Consider the following 26717-nt stretch of genomic DNA (forward strand, 5'->3'; position numbering starts at 1 on the left):
CCTAACCCCCATCACACAGACACCTCCGTTATCTCGCGGCTGTGCTCCTTTCAGCTCGTCTACAAGAATTTTTCTGTTGCTGTCGGAGCACATGACTACTGTTTGCATAGTTGCGATAAAAGGCCACAGCAGGGAGCAAAACTCAGGTGTATGAGGCAAAAATACATGTGACTAAGTTTCTTGGGAACAATCCACACTACTCCATTCCTTTTTTCCGAAAAGGAAGTTGATTAGGTTACAGCAATGTGTTATTTCCCGTTTCAAATTCTTCCAGCTTGAGCAAATCCTGCAGTTTCAAATATCATTTCTGCATCTCCAGACAGGCCGATAGCAGCTATATTTGATTCTGAGCTCAAAAGGGAACTTTCTTGTAAAGGCAGAGATGATTAAAGTTACTGTGGAGAAAGTTGATTTTGGAGATGTCTACTGCATTGGAAGGGATGGAGATGATGTTTTTCTTTACTAAAATTAACCCTTGGGAATAAGCGTTTTTGAGAAATTAATTCTTTTGTTTTTATTTTCTGCTATGTAGCGCACACCAACAATTACAAAACGCAAACCATTGACACTGTGTTTTCAATTTCCTTCCTTGGACGTATTTTGAGTTGAACTTTATGCAAAACTCTTCCACGTTTGATCCAAAAGTTTTTGTTCCTGACTGTATCTGGCAGAATTCAGGCCAAAAAACAGGCTTTGCCAGACTGTTTCCATGTGTTGAAATGAAGCAACCCGCGGGGCTGCTCCTTTCCAGAGCGGGCTGGGGAGCCGGTGGGGGAGGACGTCTTGGGGCGCCGCACAGAAACCGAGGGTGGAAAGGCGAGAGATGACAGGTGGTAGCAGATGAGGCGACAATGTTAATGACTTGATTGCTATCACATTACTTTAATGTACCTAAGACTCAGACTCTGGAGCGTCTCTTATCAAACATGCAAAAACGCAACACATATGTAAACTCTGTAGTGATAACTAAATAAAAACTGCCTTTTCATGACCGCTGAGAGCACTTTAAAGTAATCCCTTATCTACTAATGCACTTTATATAATAAAACCTTTAAGAAAGTCTCTGGCAGAAACTCTCCTGATTTTGCCTAAGAAAGAAGAAATTAAATAAATTTCCTTTTTTTTAATTTCTACATTAAACCTAAGTTACCTGCACCAGGGAGAAAGGCGGGGGTAAGTGGGGAGCTCCGTGCGGCGGCCGAGCCGGTGTGAGGGCTGGGAGAGCCGCCGTGAGGCGACGGGCGCGGTGGTCGGCTGCAGCAGGGCTCACGGGCGGCTAACGGCACCGGCAAAGCGCCGCGGCCAGGCGGGGGGCAGCTGCGGCGGCCGCGCGCCTCGCCTCAGGCCTGCGCGGGCGCGCCGGGACACGGCAGGCCGCGGCGGAAGGGGGTCGACCAGGCCGCCGAGGCCGCGGGGGCTCCCGGCGCCCCGCCCCGCGCGGCGGGCGGCGCTGTTGCCGGGCGACGGCGGCGCTGTTGCCGGGCGACGGCGGCGGCCCCGCCCGGGGAGCGCCGGGGCGGGGGCGGCGGCAGGGGGCGGCGCGGGGCCCGGCCCGGAGGGGCAGAGCTGAGCCGAGCCCGCCGGGAGGGGCCGCGTCGGCGTCCGCGCAGGCCGAGCCGAGCCGAGCCGAGCCGAGCCGAGCCGAACCGGGCGGAACCGAACCGGCCTGAGGGCGGCGGGCGGACGGGCGGAATGGGCGTGGCGCGGGGGCGCTGCAGCCGTCCGTAGCCCGCCCCGCCCCGCCGCCGCCGCCGCCTCGCCCCGCCGGGGCCGCCGGGGCCGCGGGCGGCAGCGCTGCGAGCGGCGGCGGCGCCATGGGGCACCCGCCGCTGGAGTTCAGCGACTGCTACCTGGACAGCCCCGACTTCCGCGAGCGCCTCAAGTGCTACGAGCAGGAGCTGGAGCGCACCAACAAGTTCATCAAGGAGGTCATCAAGGACGGCAACGCGCTCATCGCCGCCATCCGCGGTAAGCGCCGCCGCGGCCCCGGCGGGGGCGAGGGAGCCGCCCCGGGCACAGCGCGGGGCGGGGGGGGGGAGGCCGCGGTGGGCGCCGCTGAGGCGCCGCGCCCGGGAGCGGGGACAATGGGCCGGGGCGGCCCGAGCGGAGCCGCCGTCCCCGGGGAGCCGGCGTCGCGCTCCGCCCGGCTGGTCGCGGCTCTGGGAGCCGGAGCGGGCCGGGAGACCGCAAACGGTGCCGCCGGCGGGAGCGGAGCGGCGCCTGGGAGCCCCGGCGCCCCGCAGCAGGCCCTGCTCGGCCGCGGGGACGGGCGCTGCGGGCTCCTTGGGGCGCCGGCCGCGCCGCCCGCTACACCGGGCCCGGCCCCGCGCTCGTCCCGGGGGAGACCCGCGCCGCGGTCCGGGGGCAGGTGGAGCGAGCGGGGCAGCGCGCTGCTCCCGGCGGCCTGCGCTGCCTGGGCTGGACCGCTGCCCCGGTGAACCTTCCCGGTCCAGAAACACTGCCCAGTCCTTGCCTTGTAACTGTTACTCCCCTCTAATGGTGGGATTTGCCGGTTAAACGTAACGGCACGCACTTGTTCGGAGGTACCGACTGAGGCCGTCAGATGTTTCTGGACTGGATTCTGCTGTTATCTGAAACTGTGCCGTCCTATGTGTTCTAACAGTTTGCTGAAATTTCTGTTTAGATTTTTTTCCCCAAGAGCTGTAGGTACTCTTTCCCTGGGTCATTTCTCACATCTTTTCCACTTTTACAAACGTAGGTTAAAATATGGCCAAAAACGTTTGCTAGCACGCTAGCCTTAAATGCTACGATTGCATCAGACTAAGCAAAGACAATTAAAAAAAAAAACCCGTTCTGCAGAGGCTAATGATACATGCTGGTTTTGTTGGTAGCTGGTTGATTTGATTGGTATTAATGAGTTCAGCTGATGCCCTGTATTAAGAACAACTTAGAGATTCTTTGTCACCAAAGCTGGTGACTGGAATAGCCTCGTCTGGACGACTGCAATGACGAAAACTAGTATGAATGAAACAGTCGGCACTACGTACCTCTAAGGTGCTAACAGCCTACAAAAAGATGAAAAGCTCTAATACGTCTAGGGCAAAAATAAAAAACAAAGGGGATTTTAACAAGCCCCCTTGCTAACGTAAATGCTTTCTCTTTCTTCATCGCTTTGGTCAGAACCATTTCCCCTTTTTAATCTGTATAAATTCTCATGCAAGCCCTGCAAATACATGATGTAACAGGATTCTGCTGGTTCAGCAGACCCTTCCTGGCAAAACTGGCTGGCAAAGGAGGAAGGGGAGAAGCAACCAGAAACTGCATAAACTTCCAAAAGCACAGATAACCCCCCGAAAGCTAAGGAAACAGAGTGTCTTGTCTGCAGCGAAGGGTTTTCCTTTTGTTTTGATTAAGACCAAGGCTGTCGGCGTGATCCCGTAGGAGCGGACGAGAGCGGAGGCTGACGGGGCAGAGTGCTGCTGCCGGGCCCGGAGCCGTGCCGGGTGCCGCGCTGCCTCCCGAGTCCCGCTGCCGCTCCCCGAGGTGGCCGCTACGCTCCCGTGCGAGGTGGCTCTTGGTTCAGTTCTCGTGGACCTACCTGGCCCCTTTTTATTGCTGAGGAACCTAAAATTCTAGGCCTTCGTCTCTGAGTCATGTCCACGCAGGAATGTAGATATGAAACTGGGACAACTATGTATCTAGTTGCCTAAATACCTTTAATTCGTGGCCTCTACGCTGCCCTTTCCCAGCAGCGAGACGACGGTAGCTGATGGTTCGCTTCTGTGTTGCGGGATGTGTCCCGAAGCAGCTGACAAGCAAAGGAGATGGGGGCTTCACCAGGAGAGGGAGTTTCCTTCCTCCAGCGTAAAACATTAATTATGGTGACGGTCTGTTTGGATCTTGTCTGTTACCTGAGGCCCCCTGACAAGACTCAGCACAGACAGCAGGGCTCAGGCTTAGCTCTCAGCCGGGAAGCCGCTGGGCCTGGGTCTGTCCTCTTGTCCCGTGGGAATCGGAAGTGTTCCCATTCGTTTGCGCAGTATCGGCAAAGTGGGGTGCTAACCCTTGGTCAAGGTGAAAGTCAAAGAAGCGAGGGGTGGATATGCTGTTGCAAATGGTCTTTATTTGTGCCGTGTGACAGTTTCCTCAGCTGCAGTTTCCCTTCTGTCCTGTCGGAATAATCCCGTTTCAGAGCCCGTCTAATGCATCCTGTTTGGAGTGTTCCTGAAATGCCTCTGGAGCACGTCCAGGGATAGAGAGGATTAACGGCCAAGCAAGGCCACAGATATCTGGACGGTTTTGAACTGTCCCTATTGAAAATGCTCTGCTCAAGCTGGGATCAGCGTAAAGCTGAAGGAGAAGCTGTGGAACTGGAGCTCGCTGCTCTGACCTGCTCGCGCCGAGTGATGCTCCTGAAGCCGCTCAGCTGCTGCATTGCAGGAGTGCTGCTTTGCCACTGTGAAACCGGCTGCTCGCACTCCGGCACCGCACAGCGTCAATGTAAAATTTGCTAGCTGTGCTGGCTAGGAAAGTCAGGCTGGAACTGGAAAACCCAGTGTAATGATGCAGTGGCTCCAGAGAAAAACTGGAGTATTCTGACATTATTTCCTTTTACGTTAGAGTCTGAGTGGTGTAACTTCTGCAAACCAAAGTCAGCCAGTGTCAGCTAAGTAGCGCAGTTCTGTACACAGTCTTTTTCTGAATCTCTGCTGCCTTTTGTCATTTACCTTGTGTGAAAGTTTCCTGGACACATGGTAGAGAACTCTCCAATTCAGGAGCCTGGGTATAAATAACGACAGAAAAGGGAAGACCGTAGAGAATCCTAGGGTATCCTTCCTAGACTTAGCAAAATTAGGTTTAATGCTCTCAAGTTCTTGGCATTTTGAATTATTGAAATACGTGGAAGGCTGAAATTTAGGAGTTTATTGAATAGGTACAGTAATGTAAGTAGATACTACTTTTTCCAGCAGCAGGTAAAAATGGGAGAATAGTGCCTTTCGACTTTGGACCCATGGTGGTGATATTCAGTCCTTGACTTGTTACTTTGGCTTTATGCTGAAAAATAATTTGTGTCTGCATTATATGTATCCATTTTTATTCTTCAACCAAATTGTGGCATTTAGTGACTTTGGTAAGTGCAGATGTGAAAAACATGCAAGCAGACCTCCTGTTTATTTTGGTGTTTCGACCTTTGGCTAGATCGTTCCAAGATATTGATTCACTGATACTGAGTGTGGTATTATGGTGGCTTTAAATATTTTTATATTGGCTATGTGTTTGTTGATCTGTAATTAAGTAGTAACTAAACTGAAACATAAGATTTAAAGCAAATCAATTCAATTCTGTTTGCTCACAGACTACAGAAATGCCAAACACCTGCTTTCTCAAAATGACAGCATGTTCAGCCTGATGCAGCGGTGGGAAACTGCAGAAGACTTGGATGCTGCACAGTACATCTAGAAATAAATACATGCATCCTTTTAATTTGTGCAAGCGCAGCGTATCTGTGCAAACTACCAACAAAAGAAGTGCAGTTCCCTGTTAGGGGGAGATAGGATCTGCTAGGCTTCTACGTGATCTGCCATAAACAGGTTCCAGGTTTAGACTTAAAAACCTGGAACTACCCTGAAGTTGTCTTTTATTTTCCATTTACCAAGCACTAATAATAATAAAATATTGTAGAGCATAACTTTATGTATATAAAGTTTATGCGACTATCAATTCATGTATTGGGTGAAACCTTGTGGTTTTGAGCTAGTCTGATGCAAGGTGCACGTATGTTGTTTCTCTTTGTTGCTGATAGTGTTTTTTCGAATGTCCAGACAGTTTAAGTGGTCCAAACCTACCTGCTGGCCAATAAAATCTTGAGAGAATTCTAGCAGAGTCTCTAGAGCTCAAAACAAAACAACAACAAAACCCTTGGTATCACTTTATTGTGGTAGCAGCACAAGCTAGGCACTCAATCTTTGGTAAGTACCATTTCAATGACTTCCATTTGGAGATTTTTGGATGTCCTTTGAGCTTTTTATAGCCGGTTTATCAGTAGATCAGTTCACCGTTATCTATTTGTAGTGATTTAATATGCGAATTGGAGTGCAAATTTTTTCAGACAGTCATTCAAGTAAACAGAATTGTAAATGGATAATAGTGAATGCCAGCATTAACGTTGGTCTAGCTGGTGAGCGTGCTGTTTTAGTTCGAATGGATTGCTTGTTTTACAAATACACACGCTCCTTTTCATCTCCCTGCTGCATTATACACGTTACAATGGCTGTGGGACGTACAAGTGCCTCTTGCGTCGATACGACTCGTAGTGAGTTGTGAATTTGTGATCTGGCCGTAATGTGTTGCAACGAGCAGGATTTTAGCCACATGTTTACTCGAGACTTGTTGACTCACTTTTATATCCCACAGTGTCAAGGCTTTCTGTGATCTGAGTCTTCCCTGTTGGAATTCTTTTAGATCTGAACAAATTTTAGTTTAATCCAGTCCCTTAAATAATTCCCACGTGTGGCATGCAGGGCACGTGCCCGGGATTTTCTCTGGGATGTGAGTAACGGGCCAGAAGGGAGACAAGACTCAGGGCGATTCAACTGGTCGTTTCCCGCAGATTATCCGAGAGAGGAGGAGGAGGAGAGGGCCTCTGGCTGCAGCTCTGCCGGAGGTTGTCCCTGTCAGCCATTCGGTCTTTGACGCTAGCCGGAGCTCGCTCGGGCCGTCTGCTCCCGCGCTTCCCGATGCCGCGGCGAGGACGCGGGGAGCCCGCGGCGAGGCGAGCTTTGGCAGAGACCTCGCGCTCCCAAGCTGCGTGAGCTCTTCCGCGGTTCCCCGCTGCGGTCTCGTGCGGCTGGGGAGGAGGACGTGCGTCCCTTGCGCTGCCGCGCGCTCGGGGCGAGGGAAGAGGCGATGCGGGAGCCGGGCAGTGGCAAACCCCGACGGAGCCGGTTTCTTGCTGGGTGGGGTTAGACCTGGCTTGGAGCGTTAACTCAGTTGTGGGTTTTCTTGGCTTGTGATCGGTGGAAGACAGCTTGATAAATCGAACCTGAGAGCAGCTGAACAGGTTGATGAACGCAGATTTCAGCTTCCTTTCACTTTCCTAATGAAAAGCAGAATCCCCCCGCTCCCCTTCTCATCTCGTGCCTGTCCCTCGAGGGAGAGACTGCAAACTTTTAAGAGAGTCTGCAAGGATAAATGCTTCTCCAGGGTATCGGGGCTCCTCCCTTGCTTTTTGCTCCTTCACAGGGTGAAGCAGAAGAGAATATTAAACCCAGCACAGTTGTTTGGGGGCCAACGCTGGAAACCCTTCCTTGGAAAAATCCTGCCTCGCTTGGCTAAACTTGCACGTGGGAAGGCAGAGCGAGGAGGAGCTCCCTTGTGATTAGGGGTGGCTTGATGGTTTTGTAGCTAGTGTTACTTGTAATGGAGGGAGCTCTACTGAAAGATTGCTTTCAGCAGCTGTCGTGACCTGTGACTTTCCTGAAGGGCTTCTGCTGAGGAGGATCGGTTGGGGGCTAGAGAAGACCCTTGCTTCGGTGCTTTGCTTGAAGCACAGCGTGCCTGTTAACTGGATGCAGAGTGTTCTTAGGTGCTAAGTGCCTTAAACTCCTCTTACTTTTCAAGAGATTAAGAGATTAAATTGATTATTTTCCCCTACTGACTCTGAAATGTTACCAGCTGAAATAAATAAAACACAGACGGAAAAACCTGGTCTTGAGAACTGTGCGAGCCCTTGTCGCGATTTGTGGTGTTGTGCTCTTACGGTCACGTTGCTGCCTCTGCAAGTGGGATTTTCCTCTTGCTGCTTGAAGGGGGAAAAAAACCCCTTCCCTGGCTATACATAGGACACCATAAGATGACTAAGTATAAGACTGTGCCAAATGAGAAATAAAACTGACAAAAGCAAGGAAAAGTATTGTTCATTTGTAATAATCTTGGGCTTAAAAAACAATGATAGCAAAGAAGTTATTTTGGGACAGAAAAATGAGTTATTTTTGTTGTAAAGTTGGCTGTATCCTTTCCTTTTTGTGCCAAAAGTATTCAGAATCACTGAAAGTACCAAATTACTATTTTAGTTCTATATGTTGTACTGACATCACCAAAATATACTTGCAGCTTGACTCCGATTAGGGAAAGGGAGAGAGACTTAGAGGTTAAATTTCCTTCCCTGCCGAGTCCTTCCCCTCTCCCCCTCCTTCTCCCCTCACAAATCCGAGGTTTGGGGAGTCTGCCAGCTCAGCCACAGCCATATGGCCGGCATTTTCATCTGCTGCTCAGTTGTTCTTTCTCTCCGTAAGTCAGCAGTGTTCTGGAGCCGCTTTATTTTGCTCTGAAAAGCGCGATACCTTTGCTTCTCAGCTGTGAGGGCACAGGAGGATCTATAAAACATCTCGGAAGCATCCTGGTGCTCAGGGCCTTCAGGAGGCCCTTCGCGGTCGCGTCCTCCGTCGCCGTACGGCACCGGAGCGTCGTCTCCGGCCCTGCGAGGCCCCGGTGCGAGGTGCCGGGCAGTGCTGTGGCCGTGACTTCCCTCCCTGTGCTAGTCCCCGTTCTGCGTGACATCCTCCCGGCCTGGAGAGCTCAGGGAGGAGGGGCACAGGCTGGGCGAGAAGCTGGGTGGGTCACAGCTCCCAGGAGGTGTTTGGACCATCAAAGTGATGCTCTGGAGTAAGTCACGTGGAAGAAAAGCTCAGGTGCGCCGTGCCTTATTCTCACCTTCACCGAGGGGATTCGTCTGTTGTAATATCTGACAGGGCTGAAGTGTAATCCTTGCTCAGCTTAAAAAGGCAAAGAAACACGTGTTCAGGTTGTCTATATTACAGCACCACAATCAATGTCTGTCTTCTAGCGCCAGTCACTAATACCCAACTGATAACTTCATCTGTTCTTTTTGAAGTCTTCTACTTTCTCTAAACTCACAGATCAAAAAAAAACTAAATAAAATCTAGTCCTGTTTGTGCATGTCTCTAGGCTGAGATATGTGGAAAATTCTGCAATAAGAGGAATCAGGAGATTGCTCCTGAAACTAGGATGCAGTATCCATAAATGCATTCTGACCCGGAGGGGTTAGACACACGAGCATGTCACCGGGTGGTAAGTCTGCCCTGCACCCGCTGACCCACAGTAAATCTGTAGGCACATTCATAACCTAAACCAAAATATAAGGTAATTCTAGTTTTCATAGCCTGTGCTAAAAGCAGGCTGAGCTAATGTTCGTTATCTCAGATTGGGTGAGAGTTGCACACAGGCAGTTACCATGGATCGACCAGTGGGCAGTAACTTGTTTGTGTGTCTCAGCCCCGTGCTGCAGTGGCCTTTACGTTAGCATAATGTAGACAAGATTTGAAGCAGACAGCGTATTTCAGGCAATAAATGTCAGGAAGTGGGTGACTATGTAGCATCATAGTCATTATAAGAATGGTGTATTTATATCACTTTCTCTCTGTGCCTCAGTATTTTGATTTTTTTTTAATCTGATACTTGCTGCACTCTTTTGCATGTGTAATAATGCAAAAACATCTATTTTTTCCTCTGATCTTCTCTTGCAGTCATATATCAAACTTCAAGTTGATGTTCTTTTTACTAATTTGAGTGCTACAGTGGTGCAAACTGTCTCTTTTGAAGCTGGAAGAGTTTTGGGTTCTCATGCAAATATTGTGTATGTGGCTTTGAACTTGATTTCTGTACTCCTTAAAGTTTTGCGAATTGTTTCTGGATTTGCATGGCAGTTAACCAGCCTCTCCATGCAGCTCAAATGTTATCCTGGAAAGTTCTAATAGCACGTGTAGTGGTGTCTGTATCTGCAGAAAACAGTGAGAATCTGTAGCAAGAGAGACCAGATGAGCTTTTCTTCCTAGAATGCAGTTACTTGCCAGGAAAACCCTGCTTTCATTTGCCTCCCCCGTAGGTCAGGTGCAGAAGAGAACAGAATTACTACAGTGCTGTGCATGGAGGTTTTTGGAGCATTGCTTGTCAAACTGGGGGGCTCTGCAGGCGTCTGCACGGCCAGATCTGCTCTCCAAATTTCTATGCTATTGTCAGAGATGGTGTTTGAGGATTTAATGCTTTTGAGTGCAAGCAGAGAGTCAACAAAATCTAATATTGTAATGAGATTAAGGCAGCCCTGGAGTGACCTGTCCTGATTCCTGCAGAGAGCACATGTGCTATGTCATAAAAAGTCTGCAGAGACAAAGGCTCGACTGTACAGCATTAAGATTTGTGGCTGTTACTACAGCTCTTTAGATCCAGATATTGTTTTTGGTTATACCCAAACAAACATAAACAGAACTTAAATTTCTGTGGAAATGGGAGGAGGAGGAATGAGTCCTCCTCCCTGCTGGCGCACTAGATGCTGAAGTCCTCCGTGCAAACATTAGTTCTGCACCCCAACAGAATTTGGCATCGAGGCAGTTGCATTAAAAATATTCTGTCCTACAAAGACAGCTCAGCTGTGAGCCAGCATACTGTATATTAATGAAGATGTGCATGGAAGTCTTCCGTGGGGATACACAGAGGCCTTCTGTCTCAGGAAAAGGCACTCATTAAACTGCCCAGTATACTCAAGGAATCTGGTATCCAAATAAGAATTATATAAAAGCTCCTCTGATACCACTGGTTAAAGCAAGTGTGAAGAGACTACTCTTCTATCCAGGATCAGTCGTACAGCTAGTACTAAATTGATCTGACTTAAAAATTGGTCCATTTATTTTGTTTCTCCTCTGATTTTATCCTTGCACTTTGTTGATCTCATCCCTCAAGGAATAGGTGATACATGAGCCTTGACTTTGACAGATGCAGGATCAGACCACCTACCAATAGGCGCAGCTCTTAAAGCAAAGAATTGGCACTGGCTAGGTATAATCAACTGAATAAGGTCTCGGTGGCCTCGCTGGCTTGGCCAGTGTGCCATTCCTGCATTTGGAGATGGCGGTCTCCATCACGCCAGCTTAGTGATGTGTTAACAGGAAAACTTGTTACTTGTTATCTTGCCAGAATCTTTTCTTTAGCTGCAAAGCACCACAGGGATCCTGAGTTTGGAGTTACAGCCAGGACAAGGGACCCTCTGAACTGGCCTACCCAAAGAGGTGTTTGCTGAGTTCAGCCAAATAGAAATACCACTAACCTTTTAAATAAAGGATGTCTGGGAAGGTTTCACAGAAAATAAGCACACACACAAACCTGTTGCTCATCCCCTGACACACTTTCCCTCTGAAGCATTACTAAAGTCCTGGATTTCTCTGTGGAACTGGTTTTCTACCTGTGCTGGCAGCACTGAAATGCACTGTCTTGAGATGACCCTCAGGAGGGGAATGGCTCACTGCTACAAGGAAACTTCCCTCCTTTTTCCTAAAGCACGTTATGTTATAGCAGTTGTTAAGCTGTTTCTGGACTTTAACAGAGGAAAAATTACTTACTGGAAAATATGTTGCTCTCCTCTAGCAATAATATCTCCATGTATTTGTCCATTCCTTGCTGGTCTTCTCTATCCCTGCTGGGAGTGTCATCCAGAAGGGGCTCCAGGCTGGCAAGATGCTCGCTTAAGCATGCAACAACTTGCTTGCTTGCTGTAGCTGCTGCTTTGGAGCCCTTGTCCTAATTCTTCAAAACCGCAAGTAGTTACTATGGATAATTTCGAAAGTTTTGCCCGAACTGCTCAGCTCTATTTGTCTGAAAGGATAACAAACCTATATCCAGATTAAAAACAATCAATTGCTTTAAGGCAATGTTATTTAGACCACTTCCTAGACCTAAACCAATTACACTCTGCAAATATAAGGTGTGGAGCACGTGCTAACTCTGCCAGGAACCAGGATCCTTTGCACAAAAAGAAGCATGCAGTAACAGGATGAAAACTTCTTGTTAAGGACTTGAAGAGGCCTGTGGGCACCTAAGTACTGCTGTGCTACAGCACTAGGGATTGTGGTTTGCACCATCTTATTGCAAAGCTGATAATGGGAACACCTGGGAGCTCTGAGCTCAAAGACCCTGGTAATGCTTTGCTTTAGCAGATTAGCTCTGTGAGTATGTGTGTATGGGAGAGACCGCAGTATTCTGCAGTGATGGTATCACACTACCATTTACGGCAGTGATACTGCTTTGGCTTTAGGGTCCTTGCCATAATAGGCTGTGCATAAAGATGTCCGATAAATGTGATTCCTCTTACAAAAAAAGGATATGTTTTTTGTATGGGCTTGCCTCTGCTTTTCTGGGTGGGACGGGAATTTGAATTCCCCATCCCCTAGAGCAGTTCTGAAGCAATGCTCGGCTTGCAAGAAAGCTTTGTGCTTGCATGTAAATGCAGCAGACTTCATTTCTTGTGCCACTGACGTGCTTTTTCTCTGACAATTGTTTGCCTTATTGTGGACCATATTCAGGTCAGGCAGGAAGAAGGGAGTCTCCTCTACAGCAAGGTGGAGGATGGAAAAGCTCGTTTTCCAGGACTTTTAGGCAGTCTGCATAGAATCTAAAGCCCTAGGTCGCTGCAAATCTAAAACAGATGTGCCTTAGCCAGAAACTCTTTAAAAAGAAAGGCGGGGGGAGAAGGAAAAGAAAAAAACTGAAAAACCCCAAACCTTATCTTCAGATGCAGACAAAGACTAGGAACTTGCACAGTATCCGCATACTCCAGTTTCAGGGCGTATCTTCCTCCCCGTGTCAGGGCTCGCTGGGGTGTCTGCGTTAGGCTGAGCCCTTGCTAGACGCGGTTCCCTCGTCCTGCGCTTTGGCACTGCGGTGTTTGCTCCGCTTTGCGGCCGCAGTTAAAGACGCGTCGTTGTTGAGCCCCGTAGTAGGACGGCTTCCAAGAAGCGCCTCTGAGGTCATGGTCCCTGCGTGAACTGTGCTGTCCCAGACTCTGCTGACTTGGGAAATGCTGGAGTTGTTTCCCTCCCTCCCTCCCCGTCTGCTCGTGTGTGTGGCAGCCCTGGGAGCCATCCGCTAGCTCGGCGTGAGCCCGATCTGCCGCTCCAGCAGGGTCTGCGGGAATCCTCACATCCTCCTAGGGAACTGCCCGGTTTTTGCCGATTACACGGACTGCTTAGCTCATATCCTTGTCTTCTCCACAACAGGAATGCTCGGGGCATGGTTGCATGATAGGAAGCACTGAGCAGAAATATTGCCTTAAGCTAGTTCCTGCCTCTCCCCATCGCCAGTCGCTCGCTGCTGCAGCGCGGTGCCCCAGCCCCTGCTCTGTGCTCGGACAGATGCTGCTGGAGCGTGTTGTGGGCTCTAAAACACACCAATGCGCGATATTTTGTGGGGGTTTTCCCAACCAGAATCAGCTCCCTGGTCCGTTTCCTAGTGACCCCAAGAGCAGTTGTGCCTGGTCAGAGCAGAAGAGCAGTGCTCCTCGCGCCGGGGAGCGGAGCAAGGGCAGGTGAGAAGCCAGAGCTGCCCCTTCCCTTTAATGCGAAGCCACAGCTTCGCCGCAGGTGTGGTAGCGAGGTTGTCCTCTGGGAGCCCCCAGGACGTGACTGCATGCCTCATCACGAAGGACAAGGTCAAGAGATTAGATCATTTTGATGTGTTTAGTTATGTTTTTTCTCTTGTCATGCATGAGACATGCATGCAGCTTTTCATCCTCCTGTTGCCTTCCTTGGTTTCTTCCCTGAAAGAATGTGGGAGTTATCCATGTTTTGTGATGTATCTGAAAATCCACGGGCGTGCAGTAGTGCTGCTGCTGGCTGAAGTTTCCTCTTGACTCACCAGATGAAGACTCAGCTTTTCTGTCCTTTTTAATGAGAATTTTCTTAAATTATTTATTTACTTACTTAGTTGAGACGCTGTTAAATACAGCTCTCTCAGGTGTGGCTTCCTGCATTCACGGCCCAAGCTTTTCGTGAGCGACTTTCATACCGTCTGCGTCCCGTTTGGCTCGTGGATGTTAGCGTGGTCCCTTCTCGGCCCTTGTTGCACCGTGTCGGTGTCCCCTCGGCTGCCTGCCGCGTCGCAGCTGGCTGTGGGAAATGGCTTTGGTGGCGTGTGGCTCTAGCGGGTGCCTCGGGTCCCCGAGGCGTCGGAGCAGCCCAGGTCCCAGGAGCGCTGGCGGGAGCCGCCGGCCGCCCTCGCAGCCGCACGCCGGGGCTCCCGGGCAGCACTGAGAGTGCTGCCGATCAGCGTTGGTTTCGAGAAGTGTGACGTTTCTGTGTAGTTTGAAAAAGTATGATGTTTATAGGAAAAAATACAGATTTTTTTTTCCCCCCCCCCGTCAGCGGACAGTTGTATTTTACAGATGTTGACACTTTGGAATGAAAGCTGCTTTGAAGCTGCTGCTGAAATTCAACAGGCAGCAATTATTTTTCTTACTAAGCATTAAACAAAAGTTTCGACCCTCTATTGGAGTCCCTGATCATTATGAAGAAGCTTCTGGAAGCTTCTGATTTTTGTTTCAGCGATAGTGGACTTTTTAAAATTGTTTTTTCTTTTGGCTTACAGACTCCTCACTGCTCTCAGGCCGAACGTGTCTTGCAGAAAGTTAAGTCCTCTGCAGAGTGCTGGGTTTTCCTTTTTGGGGCATGTCCAAAAGGGTGTTTTGGAACTGGTGAAGTTCTTGTTTTGTCACTGAGTTATCCGTTGAGGTAAACACGCGTTCACAATCGCATTGCTGTGTTTAAGTGATCGTAAGAGCAGCTGAATGGCCTGAGACAGAGTTTACAAATACAAGTAGAAAGTAGTTCACACCATCCATCAAGTTGCTGTCCGTAGCCTGTGTTCTCTCTCCTTTTTTTTTAAATCAGGTTTCTGCTCCTCCAGCCAAGACTGATTATGAATTGCTGAGGCTAGATATTTTTAAAAATAATGATTTTATTAATCTTATTTAAACCTTGCAGCTGTGAAAATGAAGAACAATGAACACTGCTTGTTCCTGTAGCGTCAAATTATAACCTGGGGAGCTACAGGGCTAAAGGGGAACGTCTCTCCCTCTATCCTCGTGGTTCTCAGTGTCATTTATAGAATTGCTTAGAGAAAATTGTTGCTTTCCTAAGAAACATTGGGTGTTTCCCTGCTTTGTGAGGAGGTATCGCAATGTCAATGTGTTGGGGTTTTTTCAGTCCAGCATAGCAGGGGTGTAGGATCTGGAGACCCGTTTTAGATGTGGTATGCAGAGATACCCAGATAACTTTGGATGAGCACAGAAGTCGGCTTTGGGCAGAAAGCAGGGCTTTCTTCCTCTCCGTGAGAGACGGCTGCGGACAGGTAACTTCTGCTGCTGTGTCTCAGTTTGGCTGCAGGTTGTTAGCTCTTAGCAGGCAGCAGTTATACGTATGCTGTAAGTTGAGGAAAGAGAAGTCCTTGCTGTCTTGAGTCCCTCTCTGATGAGCCCCAGGATGCTGTGCGTCTTTAGCCTTAGGCGCGTCCAGCAATGCAGTTCTGAAATGCGCCTGACTGATGCTGGGCGACCACAAAATAAAGATTCTCTCTGTCTTGTAGATGGGGCCGGTTCTAGCAATGTGGTCCAAAATGTCTCTGCACCTTATTTTCCTCGTTCGAAGAACATTGGCCTCTCTAAATGCTGGTTAGGGATGGGGTAGCTCTCTGTGAAGCCTCGCGTAACAGTTCTTCTGCAGTGCGCTGGACTCCGGCTGTGCGCATACGAATCAATTAAACGTGCCCACGAAGGCCCCCGGGCGCTGCTGCCAGCTGGCACCGGACGGTTTGCGTCTCTGCTGGCAGGTTCCCTTGGCTCTGGAACGGGATGGGTGAATCCAGCCTGCGTGTTACGAACAGTTCTGGCATGTTCCAGCCCCCAAACCGGGCCAGAGAGTTGCCTGTCCCGTTCCAGCTAGTGCCGTACCAGAGAGGTCTAACAGCTCGTAGTGTGCACAGCAGCGGAGAGGATCCCGAGCGTGCAGCATTTACTGCCGCAGCTGCAGCTTTGGTGTTTTGTGGCCTGCGATAGCGGGGAACAGGACGTGATGCCAAGGAGCGCGGGGAAGGGCAGCTGACCGGGTCCATATTCCATCTGTCTCCGCTAACGTAATGCGCTTGGTGCATGTGGCACCTTGGCTTCGAACAGCCTTCCACCCGCACGTTTGAAGCCCAGCTTGATGGGCTCCAGCTGCTGCTGGCGGCGGGACAAGGCACCTCTGTGGTGTTGCAGGAGCGGTCTGGGGAAGCGAGGTGCTCGTGGCTGGCACGCCGCGACTTGCCTCTTGGCTTCAGACCTCAGCACCACGCGCGTGCGAACGGGAGGATGCCACGAGGGGGATTTCTTGACCGCTGGAAGGGGGCACGGATGGATGCTCCTCCCTTCAGGTTCCCTGCGCCGTGACTCAGGCGGGGCCAGCACAAGTTCTGGCTCCGCTGAAGCCAGCGACCGCCTGTGCTCCGGAGCTTGGCTCCCGCGACGGCGGGAGGGGGAGGGAGCCCGCGCAGCGAGAGATGCACGTTCTTTTCCAGCGCGGAGCTGCTCTAGATCACTCATAAACTGCTTGTAAGTTTTCCCCGCATGTCATGTGTGACTCATCTGGCCTCCTGCCTGGACTTCTCTGTGGTGTTATCGAAGGGAAACTCTGAAATCATCACATGCCAGGCAGCCTCGTCGAGGGATCGAGTTGCTTGCTCTGCTCGTTTTCTGAAGCATTCTGAAAAATGCGTTTGGCTTTTCCCTGTCTTAGTCTTTCTTTGGAGGACTAGTTTCTGAAGAGCTGAAAGGAGATGCACCTCACGATGCGCAGACTCGCCGGATGTCCCTGTAGGGATTGCTGGTGCTCCAGCCCGGACCAGGGTCTTCTCTGTCTGTTTCCCTGTGCTCGAGCAGCGGGGAGCCGAGGCTTGGAACACGCCCTCTCTCCGGCCGCTCGCTCCAGACCGGTCGTGCCAAAAGCTCGCTGGTCTCCGGTAAGAGCCGAGAGTCCCTAGATGGCTTGAAACACTACGACTTTAAGTAACCCTGTTGTGTTTCCCTGATTAGCTCCTTTGCATTAGGTTCTGCTGATGTCCCCAAGGGTCAGCTGGTCAGCTCCGTGTCTCGTGAGCTCTTTCTTCCCATGAGGAAAAAAAAAACCTGCTTTCCGTGTTTCATCAGTTCTTTGAATCAGAGAGACTGTCCTTTGCTCGGCGCCTTTAACCCCCGTCCCCAGGGTGAGGGAAGACTCTTAGAGGAGGAAATGCCCTTGCTGCGGCCTTTCAGGGTGCAGTAGCCAGAACCACCTCCTAGTCTCAGCTTACTTCCAGCTGATTGCTTGCTTGACTTGCAGCCCAGGTCACCAAACTGACACCTGGCTGTAGTAGCCGTGACTCACCCGGCATACCGGTCATTGCAAAACACACCACCGCGCTTCTGTCTGCAGCTGTATCACGTTCTGCTGCAGGGAGGAATCGGCTGGGACCCTGTGCTTTAAGCTACGGCAGAAGGAATCCCACCGCTGCCGCAGGCGTGCTCCGTCCTCGGAGCCCTCCCTTAACCTCTCCAGAACTTACTGCTTGCCTCGTTACAGAAATGCTGGCCCCACCTTGGTCGCTAATGCTCGTGCCTCTGCAGACTCGGAAAGCCAGGCCGCGCTCCTCTCGTGTTTAGGCTCTCGAAAGGCTTTCCATAGTTTACTCAAGTCTAATGTGCTCCAGGGAAGGGCTGAATATTTACAGTTGTAATGATGGTTTGATTTAGACACAAAATAGTCTGAAACTTATTCAAGTTTGGAGGCAGTCAGACCCAGCTGTTGGGTTTTGGTTGATGGTGTTGAACGGATGACTGTGGCAGTGTTTCCTTTCCAGTGAGTCTTTACCTGTGAAACCTTATCTCTAAGCAAGGCCTTGTTTATTTTTTCGGAGTAAAATAATAATCATTTGCTTAAAAATATTTAATTCTGTCAGAGCTTGTGTAACTGATTGAGTCTTGTATTGGAAATAGACTGTGTGGCACTTGTATTTAAATTGCAAAATATGAGGCACGTAGCTCTACCATTTGACACTAAATTTTTCCTGAAGCTGTGCTGTGCACAGTATTCAAACACATCATTTTCCTGATGCTCTTGTGTCCTGAGCTCAGATCTGTCTTTGTGAAACATCGGTCAAACCTGCTACCCTGTTCAGACAGAGAAACGCACAGGGACTTAAAAATACCAGGTCACCATTGCCAATTCTCAGTACAGCCATGCTATCTGCAGCATATCTGTTCGTTCCCTGGTTTGAGTCCTTTTGCCTCTTGCTTGGTAAACTTTTAACGCTCCGTGGGACTGAATGATGAATTTCCCAACTCTCCGGTCGCACAGCAGGTTAGCAGGCAGTGAATATAAAAAACATGCCATAGATTTGTCATGGAATTGAAATTACCATGAAGTCTGCTGGCTAAATTAGGTTGCAGCCTGTAGAGAGGAGCAGCTCTGCCTTCGGCACAAGTTTTGTGGACAAAGATGCCAAAGATGCAGCACGATGAATCTCTGTGTCTTGTTCATTACAGTAGTGCCAGTGCCTCGCTGGGTGCTGGGTATATCACAAGCTGGAAGTGAAGCAGCAGATACAAACTCTGTTCTTGTTTCACTGTGAGTCAAGCGCAGATAAAATAGTGAAAAGGTAAACCTCACGCCTCTCCAGTTTCTGATATAGTAGAGAAGAAGGTTGCTAGCAAGTGCAGAACTGAAAGTGCTCCATGAATTCTGGATTCAAAGCTCAGTGAGTCCATGCGGCCTGTTTATCTGCCAGGAAGTGCTTGGTATCGCTTCTGGCTGTCAAGACAGGGTGTCTGGGAAGTACTGCAATGTCAAAGGAGATCTGCAGAGGCTGCTGCTTTAAGTGAAGGGAATGTATGCTTCAGAGGGAATGGGGCTTTCTTCAGTGTAAATCCTGCTTTTCTGTTTCCATCAAAGATCTTACGTTGGGTGAACGGCTTCTCCAGCCAGATGCAGTGAGCCTGAGAAACAGTGCTGTGGGTTAAGGGCTCCATTTATGCTCTGCGCCTCTGCAGGCTGAGGAAGTACTTATAACGAGATCTTTGTTTTTAGGAATTTCCATTCTCCATCGATTCAGTATTGCTAATGGAAATTCAGATGTCTGCAAATAAAAATAAAAAAGCTTAGAAAAACCCTAAATACCTACACTGATGTCAAAGGCAGCATCAGGCATAGCTTCCTTCCATAGCTCCTCTGCTGTGGTGGAGAAAACTGGCAGGGAAGTAGGGGAAGACTTCTGGAAGCTGGGTGTTCCTTCACAGCATCTTAGCTGAATTTCATTTTGAAATTCAATTTAAAAAAAATACCCAAAATACTCATTTCTTGGGCTGTGAGGTTTTGCCAGGAGCAGAACTGTTAGCTTACGAATTGATGTTGTGGGAGTCTGGGATGAAATAATGTGTGAAGCAGTCTTGCTGCAGACGTGCTCCCAATTGAAGGCCCATTTGCTAGCTCCTTCCATCTTCTGGGGTTGTACAGTGTTTTCTCTATGCAACTTTCATATAAATCTAGGGTTAAAATCAATAGCGAAGACATGTATTTCCCCTCTGACCTACTGAATAAATGTCATGACAAACATGGTTGAAATAAATTATAGTTGTATTACTTCCTAATGTGTATTTCAGCAGTTTTGCTGATTTCTAATGCTGCTAATCTTTTTTTTTTTTTTTTTTTTTTTTTTTTTTTTTTTTAATTTCCATTTCAGTTACAAAGTAATGTTTTCTGTCCTGTCTGCCTGGTATCTTCTTTCCAGTTTTGCTGAAATAGGACTATAGGCCTATCAGTTTGAGAGGCCAGGAAAATGCCAGCGCGGAGTTGTTCTTTGAGGAGTTCAAGCCCCTGAGCTGTGGTTCTGCTTGCTCGTTGTGAGGAGCATTTGCGTTGGTGCCAGCAGTAATTTTGCAGTTTGGCTCTTTGCGGGGAAAGCGCATGCATGCCGCACGTGCGCAGCGTTCCAGCCCTCCGGGGAGCCCGGCCTGGGCAAGGGAAGGCTCTGCTGAAACGTGGGGCAGTTTATTTTAAGGTCACGTCTGTCCTGAAATTTCAGAAGCAAAATTATAAAAATAAATCTGTACCCTGTCCATTAAAAAACATTGAAATTCAAGTGTTGCTCTGCATGGAAACCAGTACAACTCATCTTGAGCCAGTGGGTGTCACTGGGAGCGTGGTGTGCTCCACACCTTTGTTTTAAAATGTGACTTTGCTCAATGCTTGTATTCCCGATTAACATTATCGGTCACTGTGGACAAAACTGGAGACCAAAAGTTGTGTTGAATAATTGGCATTCACTTAATCAGAGATAGAGGACCCCAGTATTTTTCCTCCCTCTCCGATTAAGCAGCTGCCGATTATCCGACGAGCAGACTCGCAGCGGTCCAGCGGCAGACCCGCAGAGCAGGACGAGCGTTCTAGGAAAAGACGAGTGCGGCAGAGCGCCCTGAGCCTCCGGGACGGGAGGAGAGGCAGGCGAGAGAAGGCACTTTCTCCCCAAACTGACACTGACTTAGAGGTTTTTTGGGTTTTTTTCCTTCTTCCTGAGCTGGTACGTCGCGTAGCTCCTGAGCTGGCGGAGGGGAGCCTGGAAGGAGGGGACGGGTGAGCGGGTGCCCGCCCGCGCTCGCCGCGGTTCGGCAGCCCCCGTGCCGCGGTGGGTCAGGCACAGCTTAGTGTCGCAGGGGACCCGCCGTCTGTCCTGGTCGTGCCGCCCTGCGTCGTCTGCAGCCGCGCTAAACCCGCTCTGTGCCTCTGACTTCCATGATCTTTGATCCAGCGTCATGAGGCTCGCCAGCCTGGAGCGCTTTGGTGGATGTAACAGGTACGATACAGCAAACTTCCTTCTGCTGATAAAGTAGATAAGCATAAGGAACATATGATGAATGCGAAGAATTGCTGTTGCTCTCTCTCTCTTTTTTTTTTTTTTTTTTTTTTTAATTAATCAGTAAACAGATAAGATAAACCTGTCAAACAAGCTTTCACACTTACCACACGGCTGCCTGGGCAGGAAGGGGAAATTTATGAGACTGAAAAATTAGATTCAGGATAGGAAAAAGAAACTAAAGAGAGGGGGAGAAAAAGAAAGGAGGGAGGGGGATGATATGTAAATTTAGGTAATAGTGCAGAGGGCAAATAAGCAGCCCGTAACGCAGAAGGCCCTTAGGCAGGAGGAGCCCCGCAAGGTGCGTTCCTACCTGAACCGCGGCAGTGCTCCCCTCCCCGAACCTGTGCTAGGTCACTGGAGGAGTGAGATGGCAGTTTAATGTTCAGTGAAGGACTGAATAAAGAATAAACGTGTAACACAGGTATTAGACATTCAACAAAATTCTTCACAAGAGATATGTAAAACGCAGCTAAATGTAGCAAGTTATTTTTAGAAGTTCATGCTCACTATTTGCTTCCAGCAAATGGAAAACCCGTTTCAGCCTGTGAAAAACGGCCTCTGTAAGACGATGTGTCAGTATTTCTGAATCTTCAAAGCACCCAGAGAGCCTTCATAGCACCTTGCAATCAGTTTGCTATGGATTAATGCAAAGCAGTGTCTACTCTGTAATGAGCCATTTTTTAATCACCCAGTGATAAGCATCTATCGTTTATGGACCAACAGGAATGCTGTTTTCCTCGCAAGATGCTCCTGTAGATTTGGGACTACCTAGAACATTAACCACAAGATTTCTTCTCCTCATCCAACAGAGTCGATATGTTTTTGTGTTTAAGCAGCTGTAGTGTATTTAGGACTGTGTTGTGAGTCAGGACTTATTACTCACTTTCTTAATGACACATCTGTGCTCATTCGGAGTAACTTCATTGATTTCAGAGTTGAGGTATTTTGGTGGGACGATGTTTGGGGACTTTGCGGAGTTAGTACATACTGCATAAATATGACAGCTCGGAACAGAATCTGGCCCATTGGCCAAATGCTTTGACTGTAGGCTCAACGCTTCACAGAAAATACGGAGAATCCTTTGGAAAGTGACAGGGTTGGGTACACGTATACAAAGCACGTCTCCTGGATAGCAACGTTGATGAGCTACGTCTCTTTTGTAATACAATTCCTTGTGAAGTTTTTAGTGGGAGCTGTTAACAATGGAGGCATTCTTGTTCCTTCAGGGATTACAACTCTCTCGTGCAGGAGATAAAAATAGTAAACCTCATGTTCTGCATCTCCCATTGCACAGCCCTGCACCAGCCAGTAGGAAATGTACTCTGAAGGGAGAAAGTTCTGAAATGACCAAGTGTCGGAAAGAAACCGAGGTGTCCCTGCTGCTGTAGCAGGGCCTTGCAACATTTCCCAGAGCAACTGGATTTCCAGAGTTCAGATCTTAACCCTAAAAGTTTGTTCTTGGCTTAAAATGCTCTTACTTAAGTGCAGAATGATTTTCTGATTGTTATTTTTTGAAAGAAAAAATTGTTTGGCTGGTTTTGTGTTTTTGTTTTTAAGCTGGAGAAGAGCAAAACAACGTACAAAAATAACGCTCCGTACGTGTTTGATCTGTTTATTTGCACTGCCATAGCTCAGAAATGTTTGGGGGTTTTGCTTTTTTTTTTTTTTATTTTTTCAGTAAAATATTAGCCATTGTGAATAGCAGTGGGGATGGGTTGTTTAAACTGTTGTGTTGTTGCTCCAAGCGCTGGTGTGTCATAGAGATGTTCCCCAACTACACAAGTACGACCGCGGTCTGCTGGAGGTCTTCCCGTCGCGATGAGCGGGGTGGCAGGAGGGTCGCCAGTGCCCTTCCCGCGTCTCGTTTTTCCGTGTGCACCACATGGACCCTGCAAGAGCATGCTGTGTGTGCGGGAGAAGCGGGGGAGAGCGGTGACGGTGTGCAGATGCTGGCGTGGAGCTCCGACCTGGGGCGGTGGAGGCGGCTGGCCCGGGGCCTCCAGGAACAGGGACGTTTCGTTTCCTGTGTCAATTTATGTATCTTGTGTTTTTGTCTTTTGCTATTCACCCCCGACTGGACTGGTGTTAAATAAAGACTGCGTTTCCTCCAGAAACACACTGTCCAGTGGCTGCTACAGGAATGGGGTGTGATTTTTTTTCTTTTTTTCCCCTTTAGCAGCTGGATTTCTGTTGCCGTGAGCATGGAGCCGTGCGTAACTGGAGCATTAGGCACAAGAATTCCCGACTCCTGGTGCCCCTTCAGCCCCGTAGCTCTTTGGGAATATGGGCACCTCCCGCGTGCCTTTCTCCTAGGGAAAAATAGATGGTCCTGGCTTCACCAAATGCCGTGCAACTAATGGATGTAGAATAATTGGACCACAAAGGGGATATTTATGTATTAATAAGTCTCTGTGAGGGCATTGGCAGTCTGGTCCCAACAGGTTTGCAGTGTATGTGCAGCAGCTACTTCTTTGCAAGGTAGATTGTTTTCTTTCTAATGTAATATTTAGTTCTAAAAATAACGCTGCTTTCTCGGTGTTGCACTCAGCATCGCGTTGTGCGCCTGTCTGCGTGGTGTTGCATGAGGCAGGCCAAAGAGGCCTTCGTCTTCCGGCAGGCAGGACGACACTGGTGTTCCCGCAGCTCTCGCTGGCTCCTTATCACTGGTATTGCTATTTTTATGTACTCAGGGAAGCGTTTCATTCTCTCAGCAGCGTTCTCAGTGTGGGGGTAGAAACTTAAATAAGGGTGACCTTCCTGCGAGGAATGCCACGTGAATTTAAAATCGGCAGCTGTCGCTTCTCGAGCATCGTCCCCGGTGGCAGGGTGTCTCTGGGATCCCCCGGCCTGGGGAGGGACTCGCCACGCGGGTCAGGACGTGCCCGGCGCTGGGTCGGCCGCTTCGGAGGGGCCCGGGAAGCGCCGGGTTTGCCCCCTCCGGAGTTGGGGAGTCGCTTCGTGGTGCGAGTGGCCGACGTTCCCCCTCGGAGCCTGCGTGCTGTTTCCTTCACCGGGTGTAAAGCGTAGCCTGGGGAGTGCTGGGTCGCAGGCTTTCTTGCCAACGAAAGATTGACCAAAAGCCAGGAAACCGAGTGCGTTATGGCTGAGGGTGTAAACACACGCATTGGGTCAGGAGGTTCTAAAGCACAGCCGCAGATCCGCAGGAGGGTTTGCGGTGGTCCGCGGGCGCCGGTGCACGTCGGTATGCAGCAGCGTGGGTCGCCTGTGCAGCACGTCCGCTGGCTGCCGCGGCAAAACAGTCAGTGACCAGAAAGTCCGACTTTTCTTAGCTTTATCCACTTATGCATAATGCTCCTCTCTTCTTTTATGGTGGTGGAAGCTGAATTGTGTCACTTTATCCCGCTCTGCAGAGCTGATATGTTCTGACAGTCGCTTCTGCTGAGCCGGCGCTTCCCCGTCGCCCCGGCCGGCGTGGCTGCAGCCGCGGCTCCAAGGGCAGGCGCGTCCCTGCTCCGCGGCCGGTGCCCGGGAGCTCTGCAGCCGCGGGGGAGCCAGGCCGGCTCCTTGAGCTGACCAAGAGTCATTTAACAGCAGCAACAAGAAAAGCCTTGTTTCCCATCGGGTCGGCCCGCTGATCAGGTTCCCCGTGTCGTTATCCTGCCGCGGGATCTGGTACGGAAACCTGGTGATGGAGAGCAGAGCTGCTCCTGTGGCCGGCGGTGCTTGCGTTTGTTGTGATGCGATTGCACGGTGCGTCTCCCGTTGCACGGTCACCGAGACACTGATACAGCTGTAAAAGCATAACTGAAATGGAGACTAATGTATTTGAGCCTGAAACACTTGTCTGTTTGGGTTGATTCTTATTAAATACTTCTTTTCCGGGGGGTGGAGGCAGGGCATAGATAAGTTGGAATCATCGTGTAGACTGCTGTGGTTTCCTTCTGTTTTAAATCCTAAGCGTTGGAAAAAAGCCCACAGCCTTTCTTAGAACTCCTGGCTATAATCTGGGCTCTTTCAGAAAGCCAGGGGTTTTGCAAAGATGGCAACGTTTTGTGTTCAAATTCTTAGGTCACCTTAGAGTTGCACTGAACCGAGAATCCACATTCGTTCCTCGCGTTGGAGGGTGCGTGACAGACACATCCTTGGATAGATACAATCTATGGAGGTGTTTTTATATATATAGATATAAACATAACTAGCAGGTTCTTCCTGTACCCTGTAGGACTGCATCTGGCACTCATTCCCTCCTTCTTCTCCGATGGAGTTCAGTTAAGATTATTCTGTGCAGAAAGATTGGACTTAATTTTTACTAAAAGACTATATTGTTGTGGCCCCAAATAGTGAAACAGTTTGCACCATGTTTTGAACACTGCAAGGAAAAGAGTCCTAAAGGATTCCTGAGCGAATTCATCTCGGTGTGAGCCTACTGAAACAGGCTGAGCCATACCGCGAATGACCTGGAGTCCTTTAAGGCTGAAAGCAAGCCATCGAACATTTCCTGCGTTAGGCAGTAATGAGACTCTGCGTGCTTTTAGAGGTAATATCCCTGGCTTGAAACAAGAATATTATTCCATCTGTGGCTGTTAGGCTCTCCACGTAAATTTATGGTATCATGTGAGCAAGGCAGAGATCCTGGCGTAGTCTTTTTCCAGCCTGCATCGTGTTTGTGCTGCCAGGCTGCTAGGGCGTGAAACGGGGGGGAGAGGGGAGGAACCACACGTTTGGCAACACTGCATTTATATCAAAGGGGAAAAAACCTTCCGAGTTTCTGTTAAAATGAAGAAAAATATGGACTTAGCTTTCCCAGTGTGGAGAAACAGCCTCGTTTTTTTTCCGCGCAGCTGCTTTCCTCCGTCAAGCTCCAGATGCTGTTTGCAGCAGCCCCTTCCTGCTCCAAAGCAGTTTTCCCGCAGTCGTGCTGTCCGTCCGACCTCCCGTGCGCGGGCTCCCACCTCCTCCCTTGGCTCCCGGGCCCCGGGCTCCCCGGGCCGTGCTGGCTGCCGCGGTGCAGCCACGGCTCGGCTGCGCTCCGGAGTCACCCGGCGCCGGTGGGACTCCCCACCGAGAGTCCCGTGAGAGCGTCTGGCGGTGCCGAGCATCGGGGCCGTTGTGAAATCCGCAGATACAGGCTCCCACGGCAGAAATCCCTCGAGACCCGGCCCTCCCGCGTAAATGCCTGCTGTCCTGCTTGTTGTCGTGGTGCTGGGGAGCGCTTCTGCAGCGGGGGAAGATGCCAAAATCACTCCTGTCTTAATTTGCCAGTAAACATCCTGATCATAATAATAAAACCCGTAATAGCATAGTAATACTCAATGCTGGTTTTTCTGTGCATGTATAGAATTTGTCAGAAATCAGTGTTCAGCCAAGGCTCGGTACGTGTGCAAAGACGAGTAGCACTGGTCTGCTGGGAATCCGCTTTCCATTAAGCGATCTCCAAGAGCCATGACAGGCATCAGCAGCAGTACTTCTTTCTCCAAATTGTTCATTTCTTTCCTAATCCTCTATCTCGTATAATTATTTTGCTATAAAGAACATGTTTTAAAGTACTGGATTGCACTTCCCACCCTGTTTTTTTGGCTATGTGGGTGGAATTTGTGGTAAGATGAGAGTTGTAGCCACCAAAGCTAGCCCTTCTCCTTCCTGCGTCTCCTTTCAGGAAAGTTTCTCCTGGAGCTTTTGCGTGCTGTCCTTGCTGGGTAGCGTCTTCCGAGCGCTCAGCAGTCGGCTGCTGCCCCGTCGATCGCTCCCCTTCGCTCGCGCGGCCCATCCGGCACAAAGCCGAAACGCCCGGCCTCGCTCCCTGCGCCTCCTCGTTCGCTTTCACTCCCTGCGTCCTGAGCAGTTTGAGGCAGCAACCTGACTTTAGTGCCATTTGGGAAGTTTTATGTAGAAATGGGAAACTACTGAGAGTTTGGGGTTTTTTAAAGGAAAATGGATGGAGCACTTCGAGGGGGATATACCGCTATCTGTATCTCAAAGAAAGGAAGAGGTAGGGAAGTACTTTGCTCATGGTCAACCAGAAGGACTGTGGC

General features: G+C 49.7%; 1 protein-coding gene and 1 long non-coding RNA gene across 2 annotated transcripts in view; one reads left to right on the top strand and one right to left on the bottom strand.

The window, feature by feature from the left end:
- Positions 1 to 1515: 1515 nt before the first annotated feature.
- Positions 1516 to 26717, top strand: part of OPHN1 (oligophrenin 1) — an 87094-nt gene continuing 61892 nt past the window's right edge. Inside the window, exon 1 of the mRNA XM_064518487.1 lies at positions 1516 to 1968. Coding sequence (XP_064374557.1) covers positions 1815 to 1968 — 154 coding nt within the window. The 5' untranslated portion in view covers positions 1516 to 1814. The remainder of the gene's footprint in view (positions 1969 to 26717) is intronic.
- On the bottom strand, positions 5878 to 11672 carry LOC135329577 (uncharacterized). Its single transcript, XR_010391133.1, has 2 exons — positions 11373 to 11672; positions 5878 to 8735 (listed from the first exon to the last, which is right to left on the bottom strand). It is a non-coding gene; the product is annotated as an uncharacterized LOC135329577 (long non-coding RNA).

Source organism: Dromaius novaehollandiae, chromosome 11 (assembly GCF_036370855.1).
Source record: "Dromaius novaehollandiae isolate bDroNov1 chromosome 11, bDroNov1.hap1, whole genome shotgun sequence".
Taxonomy (NCBI): Eukaryota; Metazoa; Chordata; class Aves; order Casuariiformes; family Dromaiidae; genus Dromaius; species Dromaius novaehollandiae.